The sequence below is a fragment of the Grus americana genome, chromosome 1, assembly GCF_028858705.1.
Source record: "Grus americana isolate bGruAme1 chromosome 1, bGruAme1.mat, whole genome shotgun sequence".
In the NCBI taxonomy this organism is placed as follows: domain Eukaryota; kingdom Metazoa; phylum Chordata; class Aves; order Gruiformes; family Gruidae; genus Grus; species Grus americana.
In genome coordinates, this window is record NC_072852.1 from 187,194,259 (window position 1) to 187,214,239 (window position 19,981).

Here is a 19,981-nt window from a genome sequence, read left to right on the forward strand (position 1 = left end):
TGTTTGTCACAAATTTGTCTCATTCTGCTGTTCCAAAAATAGTCTGACTTCATCTGCAGCAAGCCAATTTTGTGACGGTTCTATATGTGATACTTCAAACTTTTGTGTCTATAAGCTTGTTTTGCAATTAAATTAACAAATTTGTGCCTTTTTTTTACCTTTGTCAGCTGAACAACTGGGTGCATTTGCAGCTGGTGTCAAGCAGATGTTAGAAGATGTACAAGAGCGTCTTGTCTATAGGACGCATATTTACATTCAGACTGATATCACAGGCTATAAGCCTGCTCCTGGTGATCTTGCATATCCTGACAAGTTGGAAATGATGGAGGTATAGCATCAGCTTTTTTATTGTACTTGATTGGTTTTCTTTTTATATGCAGTGTATATACAATTGTGCAGTATAGTCCTTTGCAGATGGAGTTCTTAGGTGTATTTAGTATTACTGGCACTATTAAATTGGCACATGCTGATTAAATTATGACCCTAAACTAGATGTCAGAGAACTCTTTATATCAAACTCAGTAAAACTGGCGATAGTTCTCATAGTTGACAGTTTTATCTAAACTTGAAGCTTCTAAATTTTCTCTCATAATAGTAAATTTTTATTTGCTTTCATAATTAGTAGGTATTACCCAGTGTATTTTCTAGTTGAGCTGGAGTTGAAGAGAAGCTTCAGACAGGTACAGTTAGCTGCAAGTTTGTTTTCAGAATTACTGATCAACTAGTGTTTGGTATGTGTGTGTGTACACTATGCTCAGACAGTGTGAGGGGAGACTTGCTTATACCTTTAGATAATTTAACATGTCAGTAACGGTTTCCAGTAGCCTTTTTCAGGTTCTTACCACTATTAGCCATTTTTGTAGTCATTTCAAGCCCTTTGAGTCAATGCTTCTGTTGAAGGGAATCAAACTAATTCTACTTCCTTTTAAAAGGTTAATACTATATTGATGGAAGATTTCAGAATGAAACTACTCACAGAAATAAGTGGCCAATGAAAAACTTTAAATTAGTTTTTTACTAGAGCAAACTGCATTTGATATGCAACTGAAAGGTAGCATTGCATGGAAGGGATTAAGCATAAGAAAGATCCCTGCCCAAATAACTGTTGCCATTCAGTTGATAATGAGAGAGGCCCAAGCTGTCAGAGGATTGAGTTGACTAAGAATGGTGATGCCGACATGGACTGGCAAGATCCAGATTTTATTGCTCTGTGCTGCTTTCCATCTACCATAATAGCTGGTGGTACTTAGAAAATCGTAGAACTTATTTGCAGCTGACCAGTTGATAGAGCAGCTGTTGTTTGACTTCAGAATCAGAGCATTACTTACACAAAACACAGAAGCTTTATAGCTATATATATATATATATATAAAAATTACTGTGGGTTGGAAGAAATTAACATTGTATAACTGTACCTTGTTGCGTTCAGTTCTTGCCTGTAAACAGACAGTGTGAGAAACTTGTTAGTACTGAACTCATGTTGCTATAATCTTGTCTTTATACATATCTAAAGCTATTATGTTACAGTTTATGCTTTGGTGATTATAAGGGGCATTCACAGGTTTTTAGGAAAGCATTTACAAATCCTGAAGCTAGTGAGTTTGTAGAATACTTGCCCTTGATACTGAAAGTTTAAGGACTAATAAGCTTTTGAAGAAAAAGCAACAATAGTAATTGGGAAACCCACCACACAAAATGTAGCTAAATGAGATCCCTCCGTTCAGAACAATTAGTGATCAAAAGTTTTACCAGTATAACTGTTAGGAGTGCAGGTTGGTTTCATTGTTTTTTTGCTAAAACTGTGTGAATAGAACTGGATAAAAATACTGATTGTGACAACTTTTTAATGTTAGCTATAACTTCTGTAGGCAAGCAATGCAGATACTTAGTCTACGCAAGGCCTTGTTTTCTAACTAGGGTCCTTTAGCCATTTAGTTAGGAAGAAGAAAGTGAGTTTCACAGTTCATTCTAAATCCAGAAATTACACTGTTCTTCGTATGTCCTCGTAAGACTCCCGTTTTTGCCTGGTTTGAGATTCATTTTGCTACTTGATTGCTTTTAAACCTCAAAACCTTGCTATTTAGAGTGATCTTCTGTCTGAGTAAATGGATTATTAAAATGTTAAAAGCACAGGGCAGAAATATTTCTTGTGCTGTTCTCAAATAGTAATGCAGTTCTTTGCCCATTCTTGCTGGCTCTCATTGTTTTGAAGCAGACCAAGTAGTGATAAAGGCTGAAGTGTAGAAGTGTTGAGTTATGTTAGGGGAAAGCTTTTTGTTGAACTCCTGCAGGGAATAAACTAGAGAGTACTTTGGGGCCATCTGTACGTATCATTTATAGGAATAAAGCCATCACAGAAATGATCCATGTGAAATCCAAGTAAGTGTTGAATTGGGTTCCCCTATTTTGAGCTTCTCTTTCTAAGTGGCTTCACTGGTTATTATTTAGAGATCAGTAAAAACAAGCAAAATTGAAAGAACAGTGTTTTACACAGATCTGTGTAATACTTGTGAATCTTAAATTGACATTGAAATGCTTCTGCTGCTGTTTTGGAAATATGTCTTTTTCTTTTAATGTCTTGGAAACACTGGGGAGCTGAGCGTAGCTGACTCCTTTTGCAATTTAGTATGCTTTTCTCTGTTGTAATCAAAGCAGTGTGATACTGCTTAAATTAAGGAAAAAAAATATTTTGTGGTGTATCTTCCTCTGCAGCAAATTGCACAGAGTTTAAAAGAGGAACAGAAGAAGCTGCCGTCTGAAGCTTCATTTTCAGATGTCCGGCTAGAAGATCCTGAGTCCTGCAGCTTAGTTAAATCTGGTACGGAATATATTTCATGTTATCAAATTAATGCATAAAACTCACAGAGAGTGAGCATTAACTCGAACCATCAGTGAGAAACTTGCTTGTATCTTAAAGGGTTTTTTTCCTAGAGAAATTCATAAGAAATTTTGAGAGATTAGCTTTGTCTCAGGGTTCTTAATAACTTTTTTTCGGAATGAGAAACAACTCAATCTTGTTCTTTTGGTGGCATTTCATTGTGCTTCCAGTACAATCCATTCTGTGAAGCAGCTACTTTTGTAGCTGACAGCATCCATTATACTTTGTATAAAACTGAGCTTCTGTATTCTTTACTGCAAAGTAGCTGCCCTGCCGTCAAGATGTATACTTAAGGATGCTTCTGTTTCTTAGCTGTGCTGAGAAGGGTGGTTTGGTGTGTCAGGCATGCCTCTTAAATTAATGCTTTGAGCATCTAGGAGTGTCTTTGTGTGTGCCTTTACCTGGGAAGGCAACTTTTCCTTTGAATGTGTTTCCACTTACTGAAACCAGTTAGTCATTTTAGCTGTTTACAATAATACAGAATATAGTCCTTGACTTTTTAAATATGTGACCTATGTGCCTGTAAATTACAGTGAACTGCAAGCAAATTCCATGAAATATGGCTCTTCTGATGCCAGTCATTTGAGTGTTATAACCCTTTAAATTTTTGTCTAAAATCCATGAAGAATTTTCCCCTTTATTTTATCATTGTTCAGAATGATACAGTGTTATTTTTCCCAGCAGCACCTTTTTCATCTCTTTGTCAGTTGTTTCTCATATTCCTTCTGATTACCTGGTAGTTTCTTGCTTTTGGCTTGCAAGCTGTGCCAAGGTCTTTCTGGCCGTTTCTAGCTGGACTCCACAAATCGCATTGAGAGTGGAGTTCATCTTGCTTCAAGCCAGGTGTGCAGCGTTCACAAGTCTAGTAAATCCCACCTACATTCAGGAGATGGAAGGAATCTATACTGTGTAACTTGAAGATAAGTGTCTGAGATAATTGGGAATACTTGCCCTTCAAAGGTGCGCCTCTCCCATTTCAGTGCCTGCAGGAGTAGCTGAAGTGACTAACAGGTAGCCTAGGAACCTCAAACTGGCAGCTAAGGTGTTACAGGCCTTCTAATTACTCTGACAATAAATTTATTGTTGCAAAAGGTAGAAAGATACTGCTGAATTATTTTGGACGATTCCCTCACCGATCATGTAAACACTTCACAAGTGCTTATTCCATCATTAGGTAAAACTTTAAAAATTTTACTTTTTTGAGTGGTCGCTAATTGGAATCAGAGTTCTGATTCCAGGATTTAAGAACAAAATGAAAATAAGACAAGACTTCTGTTTGTCAGGTCTTGTGAAAATCCATTTTGAGCATACAGAATTATTACAAAGGTTACCCAAGAGGAGCACTCTTTCATGTTTACAACCCCCTCATGACAAAATTTTTGCAGTTATTAACATGATAGAATCATAGAATCATAGAATGATTTGGGCTGGAAGGGACCTTAAAGATCATCTAGTTCCAACCCCCCTGCTGCGGGCAGGGACACCCTCCACTAGACCAGGTTGCCCAAAGCCCCATCCAACCTGGCCTTGAACACTTCCAGGGAGGGGGCATCCACAACCTCTCTGGGCAGCCTGTTCCAGTGCCTCACCACCCTCACAGTAAAGAATTTCTTTCTAACATCTAACCTAAATCGACCCTCCTTCAGCTTAAACCCATTACCCCTTGTCCTGTCACTACACTCCCTCATAAACAGTCCCTCTTCAGCTTTCCTGTAGGCCCCTTCAGGTACTGGAAGGCTGCAATTAGATCTCCCCAGAGCCTTCTTTTCTCCAGGCTGAACAATCCCAACTCTCTCAGCCTGTCCTCATGGGAGAGGTGCTCCAGCCCTCTGATCATCTTCGTGGCCCTCCTCTGGACTTGCTCCAAGAGCTCCATGTCTCTCCTGTACTGGGGCCCCCAGAGCTGGATGCAGTACTGCAGGTGGGGTCTCACAAGAGCGGAGTAGAGGGGCAGGATCACCTCCCTCGACCTGCTGGTCACACTGCTTTTGATGCAGCCCAGGACACGGTTGGCTTTCTGGGCTGCAAGTGCACACTGCCGGCTCACATTGAGCTTCTCATCAATCAATACCCCCAAGTCCTTCTCAGGGCTGCTTTCAATCCATTCCTCGCCCAGCCTATAGTCGTGCTTGGGATTGCGCCGACCCAGGTGCAGGACCTTGCACTTGGCCTTGTTGAACTTCATGTGGTTCACACGGGCCCACCTCTCCAGCCTGTCAAGGTCCCTCTGGATGGCATCCCTTCCCTCCAGCGTGTCAGCCACACCACACAGTTTGGTGTCGTCGGCAAACTTGCTGAGGGTGCACTCGATTCCATTGTCCATGTTGCCAACAAAGATGTTAAACAGTGCCGGTCTCAGTACTGACCCCTGAGGGACGCCACTCGTCACTGATCTCCACTTGGATGTTGAGCCGTTGACCGCAACTCTTTGAGTGCGACCATCCAGCCAATTCCTTATATCCACCGAGTGGTCCATCGAATCCATGTCTCTCCAATTTAGACACAAGGATGTCATGCAGGACAGTGTCAAATGCCTTGCACAAGTCCAGGTAGATGATGTCAGTTGCCCTTCCCTTATCCACCAACGCTGTTTAAACCCTGTGCTTTCTGCAACTGTGTAATCCATTGTAGGATTATCCCCGGCAGAAACGAAAGCGTGAAGTAAAATTGATGGAATTTTTTTCCCTGAGCGTCTCCTATACTTCCCTGATCACTAACAATTTTTTTTTCTTTTTTCTCCTGTGCTTTTTTCTCCCTCAGTAATTGTTTGATATTTTCAGGTGTTGAGCTAAGTGTGTGTGTGGGTGTCATGGGAGACATGCCTGTAAAACTAACTCATTAAGAAGGGTCAAGCTGGGCCATCCCTGAAAGCTAATTCATGTTTTTCACAGCCATGTGCTCTATGCACATCAGAAATTAGTACTGACCTGCTCAGAAGGAAATAAAACAACCCAACCCTCACCTGTTTGGCTGCAATAAAATGTCTTATTACTGTGGAGTCAGTATAAAGTGCAATTGATACTGCAATCTCCTTCAGTTGAAAGGACAGATGGCCAAGTTTGCAATGTATTTTACTTTTAAACAGGTTCGGCAGAATCCCTTAATCCCAGGCACCAGACCACGATTTCACCAGCAGATCTGCATGGAATGTGGTATCCTACTGTCAGAAGGACGCTAGTGTGTCTCTCCAAACTGTACAGATGTATAGACGTATGCAAAAATTTCTTTATCAAATATTTTTAAAGTGAAGTTAGGAAGTATGTAGCACCATGTCTAAATATTTTAATGTATATTAGGAGTGGGCAATTACTGGCCTCTGTTATCTCTTTTTGCCATGTTATATCTTTTCGCTGCTATCTTTATGTAAAACAAGAGAACTGACAAATTTAGGTCATCATCTCCAAGACAATTTTGTATTTGTAGAATTAGAAACACGGCACTGATTTGTACATTTATTGCTTCTGCTGTTACAGAATTACTGCAGTGTCTGAAGCTCGAGATACTTAACTGCACCAAAGTTGAGGAGTGAATAATAGAACAAGAAAGAATAGAAAGGTCTGGGTTGATTATAGAGAATGATCTTATTGCTGAATTTACTGGTTGAATGCGTGTCTTGCGATGTGCTTTGCAGGACATCAGACAAGGTGATGTTTCTGGTCTTAAAAATGATGACTCTACTACTCCTACATTTTGGAAATGTTCTCAACATTTTCTTGTAGCACATCTTTTCACCTTCCAAAATGGAGGAGACATTTCCAAAGTTTAAGGCAGTAGGAATCTTCACGTCTAATGGAAGCAAAAGCAGTGTTTACTTCACAAGTATTTTGAGACTTGCCCTTTAGAATCTGATTTTTTTGTCTGTCACTTAATAGCATAAAAGGATAGTAAGTCTCTGAGAAACATAATGTAAGTGGTTTTGCTTTTCCGTATGTGTTGTATCTTTATTAGATACTTTTAATGCATGTAAAAATATTGTTCATATGTTATGTGAAACTGCTACAAAGATGCTAATTGCTTAAAAAGAAGTTGGAAAATATTAGTACTTTATTGCTTAATAGATCAGTCTCATTAAAGATAAATGAGTATTTGCCCTTGTTTTCAGCTAGGCCTTTGGAGAAGAGGTCATTTTTGTGGTGTTTGCGAGGCTCATTTATAGTGTTATCTGCACGGCGATTTATTTATTTTTTTCACCGAGATACTCTAGCAGAACTGGCATGCCTTGCCTGCGCCCTGTAGATAGAAGAAATGAATTAAGTGGTACTGGCAAGTCTTGGGGCAGGCAGGGCTGTCATGTAGGAGTGCTGGTGGAGGCGAGCGGTGTTCCTACGGCTAGCACGGCTGTATGATCTAGTTGCTGCAGCTTAATGAGTTACTTACTCTGCGTCACCTGGGCCATGGCAGCTGTCGTGTTTGTTTACTGACCTGGCGCGAACACGAGGTAATTTGACTTTGAGGTTAAGCTCACACAAATGATCTCACATCTATTGCAAGTATAAATTGCATGCACAGATAGTTACCCTGACACATGAAGTGTCCACTCAGGTTACCCAGTAAGCATTGTTTATCTCAGTAGCTGTGAATGCATTAGGTGTCACTGACCGTGTCGCTACCCGGGTGCAGATTCAGAGCCAGCGGGTGAACAGGGTGTGCTTGAGCGTCCAGTCTAAGTGTTGTAGCAAGCTCTTATATAGGAACACTTCATCCTGTCTTACTGCACTTAGATGCTATGTTTGTACCTAACTGACCTAGAGTTTTATGTGCTCGGAAGCACATCCTTCACAAGCCACAGCTCTTAAATCCTGCTTAAATTTTGCCTTTTTTTTTTCCTTTGTTTCATTTCCTCTTCCCTGCAGAGGGCAGTGTTTCAGGGATTATCGCAAGAGGCCTTATCTGCCTGCATCCACTCACTGCTGGGAGCTGCTGATTCTATCAGCAAAAACAAGGTCAGAATCTGTGCTTTGGGTATGATTTCTTTTTTTTTTTCTTCCCCCATATATATCTAAAGCCATGAAGCAGTTGTTCAGAATTCTGTTGAAATCTCAGTGAAAGCATGTTGCTCTGTCCCCAGAGACCTGATGGATTTGCTAGCTTTTAGTCACAGTTAATGTATTGTAAAGCAAAGGTAATGATTCACATGCTAGCATATCTGAAAAGGTGCAATACCAACCATAGCAATCGTGTTTACAGGCTGCTCTAACTCATGTGAATTCAATCAAATGATACCTAAAGAAAAATTCTGCGAGAAGTCTCTGCTCCCTATATTTGTTTTCATTGCCTGTTACTCTTATCTGTCTTTCTCTGCCTCCATTGTTTGAATTTTCAAAAATCTTTCTAAGTATTGAATGCACTGGGGAGATTTGCTAAGTATTCTCTTCTCAGAACTGTCTATAATCAAAAGGTTTGATCTGATGTGTTGCTCAGAACTGAATACAGTTTCATCAAGTCATTTTAACTTTAAGTGTTACTTTAAGTAGTTGGAGGAAACTTTTTTTTTCCTGTCACAGTTCCTTTAATACAAATGCTGTAGCAATTTGCTGATTCCTAACAGCCAGGAAGTGAATTTAAAAAAAAAAGATAGAAGGAAAGTCTCAGTAGGCTGAAATTGTTGGATATGTATGAGCAGTCAATATTTAGTAAAGTTTTAGCTGCTATGGGAAATGAAGAACTGTTTTGAAGTATTTCTTTTGAGTGTCCTTTGAAAAATATGTCTTAAACGTAGTATCTTTTAAAAAGAAATTCAAGCTGCATTTCCTTCTAGCTTGAGCAGATAACTATTTCATGTGTAATTGTTTCAGAGTTCTGCAGTTAATTATCCATTCCAGCACTGTATGTTGAGTCAGCATTGACTTAAAGTATTGCAGAGAACGAAACTGATCCTGCAGTGAGCTGTAGATAGGTTAGCCCAGGACTAGGATCTGTACCACTTTGTTCTTGATGCACATTAATTTTAAATTAATCTGGTGAAATCATGCATGTAAGAATAATTTAAAAAGAAACTAAACCAAACTCAAGAAACTCTTCCAGCACTTATTTTTAGTAAACATCTCTATTTGTTAAAACTCCAGATTTAAATCTAATTTCTTCTTTACTGTTTTATTTAACAGTATATATTAAGGAAATTTCCAGCTTGCAAAAGCAAATTTGAATTCTTGAGACCTCTTCCATTTACCTCAATGAGCCATGAACTTCAAAGATTAAAAGCAGCATGCAGTATAAAGCACATAGCTAAAATAACAAGCAGTGCAAAACTGATCGTCTCAGTGGTGTGAACTTGGCCTTGTTTTATTCTTGTATCTTTGCTGTACTGTTTAGAAATTAACTAAGCCTTGTGTTTAATGACATGAAAAAAATGCCTCGTAAGACCTTTGCACAATAGCACAGTTAATGTTTCTGTAATAACCTTGATTATCTGTCTGATTGGCTTTTTTTAATCATCATAATGATTAAAAAAATTTTAGAACCTCATGTTTTTCAATTATAAATTATATGAATTACATAAAATAATTCCTGGCTCTTATGAAGAATAAGTTTGTCTCTTTCAAATAATGGATACCTGTACCGAATGTGGACGTTCGGTAGAGCTGTGTAATCTAATTCTTCTAAGAAATGTGAATAAAATCTGCTGCAGAGCAATGTGTTAGGAACAGTACAGAAGTGGGATTTGTTGATCCCAGGGTGTAGTTAATGGCACTACAGACTAATGGAAAAAGCTTGTTAGTAAGATTATTACTATTTATTAGTTACTTCCTATAACAAAATTAAAGTGGAGGTGTTGAAACTTTGCTCTTTGTTTGTTTGTTTTTATACACGTAATGCATGTTCTTTCTCTTGTTGTGCTGTAGACCCAGGTTGATGGACAGCTTTTCTTAATAAAACACCTCTTGATTCTTCGTGAACAAATTGCTCCTTTCCACACTGATTTCACCATTAAGGAAATTTCCCTGGACCTTAAGAAAACTAGAGGTACTAAACAGTTGCTGGCTACAGAATGGGATGGGATTGTCCTCCCTTAATGTGCCAGCAAAAGTTCTGGGTTTATTTTATGTTCATTTGCAATGACCTGTACTCTTGTTCTAATCTCTTGCTTTATTCTTATCTTCTCTGAAAAAACAACCAAAACCATTCTCTCAAGGGCGGTTCAAGATGTATCTAACACATTCTTTACTTTTATATGAAATGCTTTTGCTTTTTGCTGCTGACCTAACTTATTTATCCAGTCCTTTTTAAGAACAGCTAAGTAATCTACACTTCTGTTGCACAGAGATGATTTTCTCCTTCTCTGACCCTTTAAAGAAATATCTTTTGTTACTGCTGTTTAGCAGGTGAATTTAAAAATCTATAGTTGACTTGCACGGAACAAATTAAGATGTCCTACACCTTTCTGTGAGGTTTTATTTTAGGAAAGGATTTTTTATATTGCAAGTTCAATAAGCGGTATTGTTGAACAGTTTTATGTAGCAACCATGTCTGTTGTACAAAGGGAAAATAGAGAGTAGTGGCCACGGTCGTGATTTTTAAAATTGTACTATGGTTCCTTTGTAAAATGCAGAAGAAAACCCTCTCGATACAGAAATGAACAGTCATGCACTTGTCAAGGTTATAAAGATAATGGGAAAAATACTTGGAAGCGTGTCGAGTTTCTCTTCTTCCATTCCAGAAGAAAAAGCTGAAGAAATAACTTTTCTTTCCTGCCATCTAATATGCTGCTGTTTTAACTCTGAAGCAAGCAATTCTTAGACTAACCATTTCACCTGTTGCATTTGAACATCAATGAAACCTCCTACCTGTTGAGTAGTTTCTAGTTGACTGGAGGTTAAAGGGCAAATACATCCTTTTGGTGTCTTGTCCTGGCTGACACAAAACTTTGTTCTTCATCTTCATTTAACTGAATAAATTTTTGTGCCAGCTAGTGCTTTGCAGATGGTAGTGGTAAGTAATGGAAAACACTTTATTTATATTGGGTGGTGGTGAGGGTGTTGAAAAGATGTACATTCTGCTTAATTCTTAATGTAGTTTAGCATAGGCCAGTAGGGCTTTTATATTTGGGATGAATGGTAGAAGAAAAATAACATGGCTAATAGGAGTTTTACTGTGTTCTAGCCAAGCTGTCTGCACATAGATTTAAGATTTAATTTGGGATTTATAGACAAAGGGACACTGCTTAATGTAAAAGTCATGCTTCCGCCCAATTTTTTTAAAATAGCGTAGTGCTAAGGTTCTTGTAACTGAAATACACAGTGGGGAGAAGTGACTTTCACACTGGCTAGCTCATAGGCGTCTAATCAATCAAGAACTTGTGCTCTTTTTGGATTCAGTGAAATTTCTGGAAAATAATTCAGCGAACAAAATAAAACTTTCTCTGCAGTCTCTTTTAACTGCATCAGAGTGCAGATCCTTAGTTCCATACGAAGCCTATGTGCCTACGTACCTGGTATTCCTTCTTTGTTTAATGCCTTTGAGAACACTTCTTTAACTCCTACGTCTTGTTTCCCTCCCATTGTTACATGCAGCAAGAGGGGCACAGAATAACTTTTGAAATGGGGAAAAAAAAAAAAGGCAGATTGATGTGTAGGATGATAAATGAATGACATTGGGACAACAAGCAGTACAGAAACCATGTTGGTAATTTTCTTTTTCCCCTTTCTGACTAGATTTCAGGTTGACAACATCCCCTTAACACTACAGGAATAATTCCAGTATCATGTGTAAATTGCAGACATTAGAACTTCTTGGAACTTCTGCAGAGACCATAAACATGAGTGTATATCAACCTTGATGTTTTGTTCTTTAGTCCTAACTAAAATAATTCAGCACAGAGGAAATGAGTGACAGTTCTAACTTATTTCATGCAACTGTACTTGGTTTTCACAGGCAGTGTGAGCCAAATTCTGCATATTGTTCTTTAACTGCTTAATTACATAGCTTATGTAAAAAGTCTTTCATTTGTAGATATAGTTACAAAAGGAAAAGAGCTCACACAATTTGTGTGCTGACAGCACTGCAGCTGGTATCAGTTGTTTGTTAGGTTGATGTAATGTATTTATCTGTTTAAACTGTGCAACTGTTAGATTCAGGTTTACCATAAATGCAACTAAAAAATAGTGGATTGAGCTCTGTGTGCTTCTGTACTTGTGCATCCCCACCTAGTGGGAGTGGAATTGTTAACGTTGTGTTCCTAATCATGCTAGGCCGTTTTTCTGAGTAAATGAGTTATTAAAGTTTTTAATTCCTGGAGCTGAATCCCATTGACTTACAGCGCGAGTGACTTTCTGATTCACAGATGCAGCATTTAAAATCCTGAACCCTAAGACAGTTTCAAGATTCTTTAGATTAAACAGCAACAACGCCTTGATACAGTTCTTACTGGAGGTAATATGGATTCTTATTGCATTAAGAAAAATTTGGTCTTTTAAGAGGGTGGTGATCTCTGGCAAATAAAAAGGAGAGCTTTGTTGTCTTCTGTTCAAGGGTACTCCAGAAATCAGAGAACATTATATTGACTCTAAGAAAGATGTAGATCGTCATCTAAAGTCGGCTTGTGAGCAGTTTATTCAGCAGCAAACCAAACAGTTTATAGAACAGCTGGAAGAGTTCATGACAAAGGTACAAACGTGTTGTATGTTCGTTAACCTAACTGAAATACTGGTAGGACAAGGGAATTGGTATTTAAATTGGGTATAGGAGAAGTTGCTAGTGCTGCCTGATCAGCTGAAGGTGATGGCATTTCCCGTTATAAGGTAGTTCTTCCCTTTAAGTTCCAACAACAATTTTCCAGGTGTTTTTGAGATGGATTAAAGGAACATGACATAGTTTGTTTTTAAAAGCAACCCTTATGCTCTTCAATCAAGAAGCTTTAATGTTTCACTGAGTTGAAACAGGTTTGTGAAGGTTGGCAGGAGCTTTTCTGTTTGCAGGAAAACTCCTACCTTGGCTGAATTTTTAAGCCTTCAGAAACAATCTTGGGTCCTGCATGTTCTTGAGGGAGGTCTTAGAGTATGGCTGTGAAGTGTGTTAAAAGTTTCTGTTCTCAGTATATTTCACACCAGTGAGGTGCTGGCTGAGCAGGACTTGAATCTCACATCCTGTTTGTGACAAATTCCTGATAAAAGTTGGTCGGAACGATTAGGAATCCCAAGGAATGGGCACATAAAAGATGTCTTGCTACAATACACTTTTTTCTAGAACCCGCTCTAGAGCTCAGGATTTCTAGGCATCTTGAGAAAACCACACAGCAGGATCTATTACTCGTGGAAAAGTGTGATGTGGATCCTTGTGTACTGAGAATAAGTTGTTTTACAGCATGACATCTCAGAAATTGGGGCTACAGCATTGCATGGACATCACAAATATCCCAGCTGCTGGCTTTTGAGAATTTAGGAGACTACAGTATTACGTTTACTGATGCCTGTTGTGCTGGGGTGAGGGGCCAGTGGTGTGCCGGAAATATAGATGGGTACTCCATGAGATTGATAGATTGTCCAAATGATCACAACGGTTCATGGGGAATTTGGGGAGTTTGACTAACCTGCTTGAGTATATATCTCTTTTGAGATTTCTTTGTATTCTTAGGTGCCTGTCTTTGTAAATTTAATCCCATTTTGAATTTTACTTTCAAGAAGTGATCATGACTGTAATCTTGAACTGCATTTCTGTCAGGCTGCTTCCCCTGTGTTGTTAAGTCAGTGCATAGAAGAGAGAGAGCAGGGGAGATTCCATACACTGCAGTATCTAAGAGACTTGTGCAATTGTTACTTGGTCACTTCGTTGTGAATTCAACTGAAAGAAACATAATTTTGGCATTTGTGCTTGTTTTTAGGTAGCTGCTTTAAAAACAATGGCCACTCAAGGAGGTCCCAAATACAGCCTTTCACAGCAACCATGGGCACAACCAGGTATTTGCTTTGTTTTATTCATGTTACCTCTGAGGTGCTCGTAGGCTAATAAAGCCATGATCATTTACTACTTTGAAATTTCTGTAAACTTCTCATCAAATGGAGAAAAATGACCCCTTCCATTCACCATTTTTGGTAGAGCAATATAAACTGCATTACATGGGGCTTGAGTATTTCAGAACGTCACTTGTCTCTGTGCCTGACTTCTAAAACATAGCAATGTGAAAAGCTGGCCAGATTAATTTGGACTGCGGGGCTGATTTATTTGGAAAAAGTCTAAGTACCTAAGAACTGTCTACCTTTTTCTTGAAAATCCTGGCTTCCGTTTTTACCTGTGTGACAGTTTAAATGTGTTAAGATACCTCTAAATCAAAAGCTGACAGACTCCAGAATATACATTTAATTGGTGCAGTAGATGAATGGCTTGAGTATTTCTCGAGCTGTGACTGTTCTTGCATGAAAACAGCATTTCTGCAACTGCATATGGAATGTGCTTAAGGAATTATTTGATTACATTAAGATAAAGGTTTTGCTTTTGTAGGAAAAAATGAGTCTGCATTGACGCTTTTATTGTCTGCACATTTGGTACCTACTTCCTTTTCAGTTTCCCTGTCACTATGTGAAAATGGAATCCAGCTTTGTTTCCTCTTTCTTAAGGATTCAAATGTGAATGCTTCGTAGGAACATTTGGAGTAGTTCAGATGTTCCTGGGTTGTTTTGCTCTTCACCTTACAAAGTTGTGCTTCTGGGTGACACTGAGAAATCTGATTATTCCAATGCATACATTGGAACCTTCTGTTGCATCATGTTCTTAAAATGCAAAGCTAGCCACGTTCATTCATAATTCAGTGCTGCTCCATGGGTCAGACACTCTCAAGGGCTAACTCGAGCTTCTACTTAACATCTCCTGCTTCTTCAGGAGTATTTTTAATGTTTGTTTGGAGATAATTATGTGTGTAGAGGCAGGTCTAAGCAGAGCTTCTGCTGCTTCTTGGAGTCATTTGTTTCGGAAGCAGGAGTAGGTAGAAAATTTAGATACAGTAGAAATTGAGGGGAAAAAAATTAACATAGCATTTTAACTTCAGTAATTTAAAGCTATGAACGGATTTTTCTCCTGCCCTTTAAGCAAAGAGCTTGTAAAACCATTAAAATACCTAGCAATAAAGAAAGAAGGCCTTGTCTGAGGGAGGATTCCTGTCTGGTTGATTCAAAATCCAGATGGCTGCGCAGCCTTTCTTCTTAAAGACAGGGCCTGTGGTCAGTAAGGAGAATTTGTGGTGTGCTGTTCTCTTTACTAGCACTGTTTATTCCCCAGGAGTTTCTTTTCCAGGCAAGTTTTCTAGTGGGAAGTGTGTGTAGAACTTTGTTGGGTTGGAAGGCTGTGACTTCAGGAACCTCAGGAGGATGCGGTCATTTGCAGAAAGGGGTTGGATGCATTTTCTGCAGGGAAAGAGGGGCTGAGGTCTTGAGTAGGTCCCAAAAGAAAAGCCTTGCCTGGCATGTTGTGGTTGTATGACAAGTTGATGCCGCACAGCCCAGTCACCCCTTCTTTCCTTGTCACTCAACCCTGTGATTATGATCAGCCCCAGTAAAGAGCAGGTGATATTCTGGAGTGTAGATTTCAACTAGCAGAACACCGTTTTAGCCTATTAAGCATATTTTCTTTTACTTTCAGCAAAGATCAATGATCTGGTCTCTTCTACTTATAAGACAATAAAAACAAAGCTGCCATCAACGTTACGAAGCATGTCATTATACTTGTCCAATAAAGATACAGAATTGATTTTGTTTAAGCCAGTTAGGGTGAGTATTGCTCGATGTACTTCAGCATGTTTTCCTCTAGGTGTTGGGCCTTCATTTAGTTGGAGACTTTTAAACATATTTTGTGGGATCGTCGACCTTATATTTCTGTGTGTCTATGGTTATGTATACTATATCTATATAAATGTATGTATGCATATATTTATAAGCGTCTATATACAGACACACATACATACATGTATGTGTATATCTGTAGAGTTACTCTAGGCTATCAGTCCATCCAGAGAACATGTGACAGATACCATGCACATGTAATAGTGAACAGACTATGACAGTCACTGTGGTGTCCCTGATCCGAGAAGCCTGTGGAAAAGACACATGAAATAATAAAGTAAATAATCTAATGATATGTTTAGCTCAGGAAAAAAAAAAAAGCTGTTCTGCTCTCCATTGTACTCAGCCTACATAACAGGCTTACAGGGAAGCAACTGGTTCTGTTCATTCTGTAGATCTTCCACTCGGCACCGTACGAGCTACTATTAAGAAAATTAACTCTGTCCTAGCCAAAACCAGTACAGCTTGGTCCATTACACATGGGCAGAAGCACTGGAGGCAGATTCAATGGGAGACCCACTGTAAACCAGGAAGGAAGAACCAAGCTTGAGTTTTAAGTTTCCAGGTTAAGTCTGTAGGACTCAGTGTTTCAGCTTAGCACATCTAAAGCTGAAGTTTTTATCTGTCAGCCAACATGGATTCCTTGTGGCTGTTTTGGGGCTTTAGAAGAAAAGCTCTTAAAGCTCGACTGCTTCTCCCTACCTGGTCACTTCAGTAGCTATTCCATGTACATTGTGCTTATTCTGGTTCATGTTTGAGATGAGTGTTGTGGATTTTAATATTAAGGTTTTTTTCTTCTTTCCTTCAAAAGAATAATATTCAGCAAATGTTCCAGAAACTCCATGCTTTGTTAAAGGAAGAATTTAGTGATGAAGATCTTCAGATCATAGCTTGTCCTTCAATGGAACAGGTATATATTGAAGCTCCCTGTTTTATCAATTGCTCTTTCATGTGACTGGCTTTTTTAAACATTAATTTTTCTTTTTAGTATTTTCAGTGTTCAGAATCCCTATTTATTTATTATCCCCCATAATCCCATATGATGAAACTCAGGGTTTTATCTGAACTCTAGGCTCTCAGCTGGAAGGGATTTTTGTTTGGTTTTTTTAATGAATATCCAATAGAGTTTTTAAACTGAGGGTGGTGATTGATGTTGTTGGGGATAGAGTTGTACAACATCATAGCAGAGTCTTGCCATTTCTGGGCATTGTCTTTTCAGAGAGATCAAAGCTAGTGAATATGCTTTAAAAAAGCTTGTGCACGTGAAGGCAGTCTTGCTTTTGACAAATACAAAAAGAAGCAACTTTTACATTTAAGAAGCATGACAAAGAATTACAGGGGTTCATTTGAAGTAAATTGCATTGGGAAAACGTGCAGATGTTCATGGAAATGTAACCCTACGTAATAAGGTCTTTAGTCTCAGAGATGATTGGGGTTAAGAATCTGTATTAGGATGCTCTGACAGAAACCAAATAGGTTTTTAAAAATCTTGCTTTGACCTTAGCGGTCCAGGGAATGTAGATAGAATCATGATTATTCCAGGATGCCAATATTTAAACAGATAATCTAGTTTATGGATTAGAGCACATTGCCTGTGGTGAATGTGGCCGCAGGGATGTGTGATAACTCTCCTGGAGCATGGAGTGGGAGTGATGTACTGGAAGGAGGTGGGGTTGGCCTAGAGGAGATGGCTTTCTCTAATTGTTTATCTGTTAATCCTTAGGATCACTTCTCCTACGAACTGAAGTGTATGGGAAACCATACGGTAATCTGGGAAACAAGTATTGTGAAGGATCCCAAATGTGTTTCAGATAACTAAGATGAATGTTAACATTTTTTGCTAGTATGCTGTTTTTTGGAATTCCTTGACAATGCATGAAGTCATCTTAGAAAATCTGACACAGTAGGTTGTGACTGCTGAAATGACTAGTCAGCATAGTCAACAATTGCATTTTAAAAAGCCTCTGAGCAGATATTTGACTGGAAATTTTGGCCAGTAGTTTTGTAGCTGTCTTCTGATTCATCTAAGACAATGTGCTTTCTAAGAGTCTTGTTTAAAGGGTGAAGTATAAGACATCAGTTCTGAAACTTAGCTGCTCTAATGTAGGCTTTCCTTTTGTCTTCCAGGTCAACTTGCTTTTATCGATGTCCAAGTAGCCCAACAGTGAGGCTGCTTGAAATAAGCTTCAGCTGAATGCCAGACAGTGAAGGGAATGCAAAGACATTTGCTTGAAGTAGATGAAGGATCCCACTGTGCAGTCCAGTCTGCATCAAAACTATCCAGGCTGCTTAACTCTGTTTTAGAAACAAACAAACAAACAACACAGTTTTATTGATCTGTTAAAGGTCTTCCTCTTCGTTGGCTGGAGAAGTTGGGGCGGGGGGAAACAAAACAAAAACCCCTTTGCTGATCACTCTTACAGAAGCTCAGTTACTGCCTTATCCAGATGTTTTCAAAGTTGAAATCCTGGGGTTTTTTATGTAAAAACCTTTCTTGCTTTCCTTTAATAAGCATGTACGCAGTGAAAAGCCGCACTTTCAAAGACACGCTGGAAATAAAGCGCAGGGAATCAAATGGTAGCGGCGATAGGTATTTGCAAGGCTTGAGATAAGCACATTGGTATGACGATTTGACTTAAGCAGGCAGGCTCTGATTTTTTTTTAACTTCCCCGAAAATCCTGGTAATCCACCATGTGCTTGAACATAATTCAGAGATTCTTAGTTGGGAAAACTTTGTTTCCCACATGTGAAGCATTTCTCGAAACACTGGATGTGCTGTTTTTCTTAGAGTGTCGTGATTGGGAGCGGTGAGGTCTGACCTGAAGTTTCATGCTCTCACCTTCCTCCATGTAAAGAATCTCATTTCCTTGGGATTTGCAATGGAAAACTGTGCAATATAATTTCTGTTCTTTCTGAGGGAATTGCATGTTTTCAGATGCTTTACTTCAAAGCTTAGCATTGAGATTCTCAGGTACATAGTCTTAGGTTAGAGTTGGTTTTTTGACCTCGCCCAAGAGCAAATGGTGGTATTACATTGTTTAAAATGGGGACTGGGACTGGAACTTGTACAGCCTTTGCGCGCTGGAGTAAGTGCTAGTAAGGGTGTGTGTGGATGCCAAAAATGGAATGTGCAAGCCTGTCAAATCAGCATTGTAAATGGGGGATAAGTACTTGGTAACTGGTAAACAGTGCACGGTGTTCAGTATGCATAAATTGGTCATTATTTAAGAAAGCTGAACACTAAAACACTCGGTCATGAATTGAGTGAAACACTACAAGCAGCTTTAGGGTGTCTCAGTGCATAAGTCTTTATTGTGCAGCACTGCAAAAGAAAAATGTGGTGACTTACATGGCAGATTTTTAACTTATTTATAAAACCTGTTCTGTAGTTTTAAATATGTAGAAATTCCCATGCACATTGGTGGTGTTTTGATTTAATAACTTTCCTGTTATAAATGACATGGCTGAAGACTAAGATGGTAGGATTTAAAGCTACCATGAGAAGTGGTGCAGCAGTGGTGCAGAGGTACATAAGTGGTACTCATAGGACCTTACGTGACTCCTTAAAAATTAACTAAAGGAACTAACAAGGAAGAAAACTTGCCCTTTCTTTTTACTTGTGTAAAAATACAGGCTGTAAAATAATGTCCAGTGCATTGTAATATATGTATATTTGTTTTTTATAAAGTTTTACAGAAGGACTGTGTGGTCGCTGTATAGAGTTGTGACTGACTTAATACAGACGTTGTACAGAAAAGACATGAAGGGTAAACCATTGCAATAGTTACTCTTGTGCTTGGGATCTTTTTCTCTCTTAGAGTACTCAGACAGCTCTAGGGCAGCTGGTTGAAAGATTAGAAGAGCAATCAGTTTATACAGCCTGTTTGCTAAACGAACATTTGTTTAAACATGTACAGTTTCAGATATTTACGTTTACAAATAGTGTAAATACTTTCAAAAGATTAATTTAAGATGCTTTATATTATCTGACTAGAAACTTGCTGTTTTTAATTTTTTTAAATAAAAATGTTGCCTCCTATTTTGGTCCAAGAGTAAAGCTTTATTCTGTATCCTGAGGCTTGTCTGTCAAGATAACTGTAATACAGAGACAATAAACATCCTGTAATCACAGGCGGTGCATTGTTGAGAAGTGTTCTTTTTTAGCAGTAAGAGAATTGCCTTTATTTGGCACAGATGTATACCTGAGTGCTGAATGTACAGCTAATTGTTAAAGTAATGCCTCTTTATGGTTATAATAAAAGTAAATTTGTATTTTCTTTACTGACAAACGATCTTGTGTGACTAAGCGGTCTCTTTGCTTGCAATTTTGTTAGG

General features: G+C 38.7%; 1 protein-coding gene across 2 annotated transcripts in view; it reads left to right on the forward strand.

Annotated features, from left to right (window-relative positions):
• Window positions 1-19,935, forward strand: part of COG3 (component of oligomeric golgi complex 3) — a 33,551-nt gene extending 13,616 nt beyond the window's left edge. The window contains exons 13-23 of one of the 2 annotated variants that reach the window (XM_054831610.1): window positions 168-328; window positions 2,713-2,818; window positions 5,964-6,088; window positions 7,732-7,821; window positions 9,721-9,841; window positions 12,159-12,247; window positions 12,347-12,481; window positions 13,695-13,770; window positions 15,446-15,573; window positions 16,457-16,555; window positions 17,773-19,935. In XM_054831610.1, coding sequence (XP_054687585.1) covers window positions 168-328; window positions 2,713-2,818; window positions 5,964-6,088; window positions 7,732-7,821; window positions 9,721-9,841; window positions 12,159-12,247; window positions 12,347-12,481; window positions 13,695-13,770; window positions 15,446-15,573; window positions 16,457-16,555; window positions 17,773-17,802 — 1,160 coding nt within the window. In that variant the 3' untranslated portion in view covers window positions 17,803-19,935. Of the gene's footprint in view, window positions 1-167; window positions 329-2,712; window positions 2,819-5,963; window positions 6,089-7,731; window positions 7,822-9,720; window positions 9,842-12,158; window positions 12,248-12,320; window positions 12,482-13,694; window positions 13,771-15,445; window positions 15,574-16,456; window positions 16,556-17,772 lie in introns of those variants that run through there. The other variant, XR_008577866.1, reaches the window with a different exon arrangement.
• Window positions 19,936-19,981: the final 46 nt, after the last annotated feature.